We start from the raw sequence: 5,285 nt of genomic DNA on the forward strand, positions 1-5,285 counted from the left end.
CAGACTCACAGAGGACAGTGGCAGTGATGTTTTATGACTTCACCACAGGAGGGAGCTGTGGTCTTCTTCTTCTGGTCCTCTTCTTTACTTATGTTGATGTACAGACTGAGTCTCTCAGTCACTAGTTCTGGACTGTACACTGCAGAGTATATGGGTGAATAGAGTACACATAGTGTAATCAACCCAGCTGTTGGACACTTTATCTGGAGCACCTATGAAGACATGGAAGACAGATAGACAAGACACATGGAGACATGGTCACACAAAGAGTATAAACCCCTTTGACTGTGTATTTGAACAAAGAGAACAAATTTAAAAAATAATACCATGAATGACTCACTGGCTTTTGCACTCATTCTGACTGTAAAGTATGAACCCAAAACTAGCAACAATATTTAGTTCAACAGCAGGTTAGCTTAGAGTAGACCTGTGGTTCCCAAACGGGGCGGCACACCCCCCTATGTGGCAAATGAAGGTATGCTTGAACACTACTAGTGCGACACGGGCAAGTTTGTGAGGGGGCTCCCAGCTAAACGTGCAGCAGAGGATGAGTCAACTCAAAGCAACAACTTTTAACGCAAAGACAAGACAATACGACAAGCCCTCAGCTTAACCAGTACAACAGCGGGCAATGAGGAGAGAGACCACAGTGTGTTGTGTATCTGAACATACAAGCTTCTGACAGTTTGAAACGCCATTTGGGGACAACACATCCCGAACACAAGGACAAGCCAGTTGAATTCTTCAGCAAAAACTCAAAAACTGCACGGCTGACAGCTTTACTAATGCTGCATCTATAGCTTCAAAAGCTCAGCTCCCCTTGTGTAAAGTTACCTACTGAGTTGCTCAGTGTAAAAAGCTGCACATTGTAGCTGAGGAACTGAACAGATGAATTACATCCCCTCTGCTATCAATATGGTTGCAACTATGATTGATGAAGCATCAGCCAGCGAGGTAAATCAGTTCCTTCGAATGGTTGATTGACTGATGAATGAATTATGATGTTCATGATAAAGAAGATGCGTTGCATGTGTGTCACCGGAGGTTCAGCCAATTGGTGCTAGTGGTCTCACAATTAGTGAAATGGAGATCACCTGAGTGCAGTGAATGTGTCTCAAGTGATTGTAGTATAAAGACACCTGTGTCCAGAAGGTCCGGTCACTGGTTAATCAGTATTCCTGGCTACAATTACACCATGAAGACAAAAGAACACTCCAGGCAATGCAGAGAAAAGGTTATTGAAAACTATAATTCAGGGGATGGATACAGAAAAACTTCCAAGTCTCCTCTGGAATTCAGTCAAATCCACCATTGAAAAAATGGAAGGAATATGGCACTTGTGTAAATCTGTCTAGAGCAGGCCGTCCTCACAAACTGGGCGACCGCACAAGAAGGAGACTACTAAAGGAGGTCACCAAGACATCTACTCTAAAAGAGTTAAAAGCTTCAGCAGCTGAAATGGTAGAGACTCTGTATAGAACAACTGTCCTGCCCAGGTTCTTCACCAGTCAAAGCTTTATGGGAGAAAGCCACTGCTGAAGAAAGCGCATATTAAATCTCAACTAGGGTTTGCCAAGATGCATGTGGGAGACTCTGAAGTCCACTGGAAGAAAGAAAAACTGAGCTTTTTGTCCATCAGTCCAGATGCTATTTTTGGTGGACACCAATCACTGCATGTCACCCAAAGCACACCATCCCCGCCGTGAAGCATGGTGGTGGTGACAGCAGCATGCTGTGGGGTCGCTTCTCAGCAGCAGGCCCTGAACGGCTTGTAAGAGGATACAACTAGTGCAGCAAAATAGAAGGAAATCCTGGAGGACAAGCTGATTCAGTTTGACTTGGGAGAGGATTTATTTTCCATCAAGAAAGAGACCCAAAGCATACAGCAAAAGCTACACAGAAATGATGCAGCCCCACCTGACAGAGCTTGAGCAATTTTGCAGAGAAGATTGGTGTGCAAGCCTGATTGAGACCTTCCCAATGCTGTGATTGCGGCCGAAGGTACATCAACTAAATACTGACTTGAAGGGGGTGAATATTTCTGCAATCTCTTATTTTATATTTTTAATAATTGACATTATAGAAATCTGTTTACACTTTGATGTTAAAGATGTTTTTTAGTTTGTTTTTGTGTGTGTGGGGGGGTCCATTTATGAAAAACAATGCAGAAACATCCAAGTGTGTGAATACTTTTATAGGTACTGTACATCAAGTCGCTATTTGTAAAACATCACATTCCTCTGGGTTTTGTTTTTTAACTTGAAAGGTTAATTAAGTCAGGTGAACTAAAGTGACTTAAGTTGTGTTTATTTGACTTGCAGACATTTAGAAAGTTATTCTATATGTCAGTGTTCAGTCAAAAGGTTGTCAACACAAACCAGGACATGAATACAGTTCATGTGTTAAGTTGTCAATAAATTTGAGACAATATTAAATTAATTCAACATAACCCTATGATAAAGCATTTAATTAACGCAATTCGCGTTAGATTTACTTATATTGTTACAATTCTGTATCAAATTCCTATTTAAATAAGCTCTTTTGTAGGACTGGTTGACATTAAGCGTTTCATTTCTTCGAGTGCAGGCTTCTTTAAATTATTTAGATTAAACCCACTACACGCAGATCCAGCGTCAGTTTTGATTTAAGGTCTCTTTCATCTCTGCTGAAGGCGGGAGTTCCGTCTGGGCATGTCAGGACAGGAAAAACACACTCCCTCTCTCTCTCAGGGGAAACTGCTGCTCACATTTCTCAATGGACTTGCATGGAGGAGCGTAGGCTGCGTGATTGTTGTGTTTCGGGAAAGGTGGGCGTGCCGTAGTATATGTATGAAAGCCACGTGAGGGACCACAGAGAGCCACAAGACGCAGCTTTACGCACAGAGAGCCACAAGACGCAGCTTTACGCACAGAGAGCCACAAGACGCAGCTTTACGCACTTGTCAGTTTTCGGTAAGTAAGACTCGATATGTGTAAGTTCCTTGTATGTACTTCATAGTGGACTGCAGTGTGGCCTCGTTACTTTACGCAGCAGTTTTTGAATTGACTGAATGAAATTGTTTTTTTCAACCATTCTCTGTCCTTGCAGATTATCTCCTGAAAGAAGACATGATGCTGCTGAGGACTTTCGCCCTTTGGCTGCTCTTGGCCTTACTCGGACAACAGGTCTCTCAGTCCTACAGTGAGTCCAGTAAGAACCGACGAGCGAACAAGACCGTGACCCCAGCCCCGGGCAGGGCGCAGAGGAACGGCAAGCCTGCAGCGAAAGGCCGGGGAAAGTTCTCCATCAACAGGCCCCTAAGTGATGCCAAGATGCAGTGCACGTGGGCGGCGAAAGACGTCGCGGACTCTGTCAGACTGTCGGTCAAATGCGAGAATCCGGAGGCGCGCATCAAAGGCGGAACCACAAATTTGTGGTGTGAGTACAACGCCAAACCTCAACGCTGCCCGGGCTACCTGTCCGACCCAAAGGGCTTCTGGAAACAGGTGGCCCGCGCTTTCAAAAGGATGCAAGACAAAGTGTGCGTTGATGAGCGCGCGCTGGTGAGGGCCGGCATGTGTAAGCGCGCGCCACGGGATGCGCACTTCAAGCTGGATGTCCTCAGCTCTGTTGCCTCCGCTCAGTCTGGAGAACCGGAGATTCCCAAGCCGCGACCACCTCGCCCCACCTCCACCGCTGCGGGTTCGCCCAGACCCACAACCTGCACAGGGCGCCCGAACATCCGGGAAAAAGCCGAAGAGCAGTGCGGCAGCTCGTGGGCCAGCCTGTGCACTTTCGTCTTCTCCATGCTGCAAAGCGACGACTGTTAGCTGCAGATCCCAGGACGCGATGAGAGCGACTGCAGGACTCTGGCACGGTAGCCTCTGTCAAACTCATTTTCAACCAATAATAGTTAGATATTCTCTCCATTTGCATTTAAAGACGGTTACCTTGGGGCATTTGTTACATTACTGATGCAGATGTGGATATTATCTGGTATTTATCAGATGTTCTGAATGTGACTCAGGCCATCTGAACTGAGTATACTGTTTTATTTCTATTAAATGTAGTAATTTATCACCAGTGGTGGGAAGTAACTACGTAGCTTTTGCAGTACTGTCTTAATTTTGAGGCACTTGTAGACTTTTACTTTTAGTATTTCAGTTTTAAGGCTACTTTATATTCCTTTATCCTTAACTACATCTTATCTGGCAGTTGTAGTTACTCTTCAGATTTCACTGTTCATCCAAGCGTAGAATTAGATTATAAATTGTGATGTATTGTTCTAGATTAACTACCCAGCAGTAGATAAAGTAGGCAAAAATGAGCTGGCCTTTCACCCACAGATGCAACAAGTCAGTGATGACCACTTTAACATGGATACAAACATGGAAACCAGGTGTATTTGAGTAAAATAATAAATAATAGAGAATTTTCAGTGTGGTTTTTTTTTTTAATTATTATTATTCAAGCAAACGACCTGAGCACAACACTTATCAACTGCTGAATGATTATAGTAGAGTGATACTTTCTTCTACCTCTTGTTCAACCTTATCAATCAACCATGTAAACACCGCTGTACTGTATTTATGTACCACAAATAAATGTTTTATACTTATACAATTTGTCCTGTTGCTGTGAAGAATATGAAACGTGATCTTTGATGAGAAGCAGAGAAACCCATGGACATTCCTGCGTGAGGTGAACTTTGTATTTCAGTGGATTGTAAATGTGAAAAAACACAAAAAAATTTTTTTTAAAATCACTTCTCTCAGTTTAAAAACTGTGTCAGGTATGGCAGTACATATTAACATGTTTTGAAGATTTAAATCAAGAGTCATTTTTCTTCTTTTCTGTCATATTCTGTCTCATTTCAGAACACCAACAATCAGATGAGAAGCAGTACGGTTTTGACACAGTCTGCCTTTTATTCTAACATTTAAAAAAAAGTTTCAACAGGCTTGTTAAATTTCCTTTGAGGAAAACAAGACTTTTAGAGGTTAATAACTGACCACATTTGCTTGATAAATTCAACATTTTCACAGTTTGACGAAGAGCAATAAATTTACAAATGCTTCCTTGTCATTTTTAACTTGTTGGCAGGATCCACCTTTATGGTAGATTAAACTGTGTGTGAATATTTACTCTTCCCATGCGCTGCTGACATGCCCTCAGGTTAGAGCACAACACACTCACGATGAAAGCCTCTTAACACAGAATGATTGTACATCCAAATATAAGACTTGTTGGCTTCCTGCAACAGTCCCTAATTACTTTCTCAGTGGCAGCAGCCAACTGCATAATAA

The 5,285-nt window shown here is 42.8% G+C and overlaps 1 protein-coding gene across 2 annotated transcripts; it reads left to right on the forward strand.

Annotated features, from left to right (window-relative positions):
• Window positions 1–1,175: 1,175 nt before the first annotated feature.
• LOC124073027 (fibroblast growth factor-binding protein 1-like) lies at window positions 1,176–4,599 on the forward strand. Of its 2 annotated transcripts, none has more exons than XM_046414928.1 (3): window positions 1,176–2,001; window positions 2,672–2,951; window positions 3,088–4,599. In XM_046414928.1, exons 2-3 carry the CDS (start codon window positions 2,825–2,827, stop codon window positions 3,807–3,809), a joined length of 849 nt encoding a protein of 282 aa, XP_046270884.1. In that variant the 5' UTR covers window positions 1,176–2,001; window positions 2,672–2,824; the 3' UTR covers window positions 3,810–4,599. The 2 variants fall into 2 exon arrangements, with proteins under 2 accessions (XP_046270884.1, XP_046270876.1); XM_046414920.1 differs by having other exon boundaries at window positions 2,730–2,951.
• The last annotated feature ends 686 nt before the right edge of the window (window positions 4,600–5,285 follow it).

This window comes from Scatophagus argus, chromosome 2, assembly GCF_020382885.2.
Source record: "Scatophagus argus isolate fScaArg1 chromosome 2, fScaArg1.pri, whole genome shotgun sequence".
Classification (NCBI taxonomy): domain Eukaryota; kingdom Metazoa; phylum Chordata; class Actinopteri; family Scatophagidae; genus Scatophagus; species Scatophagus argus.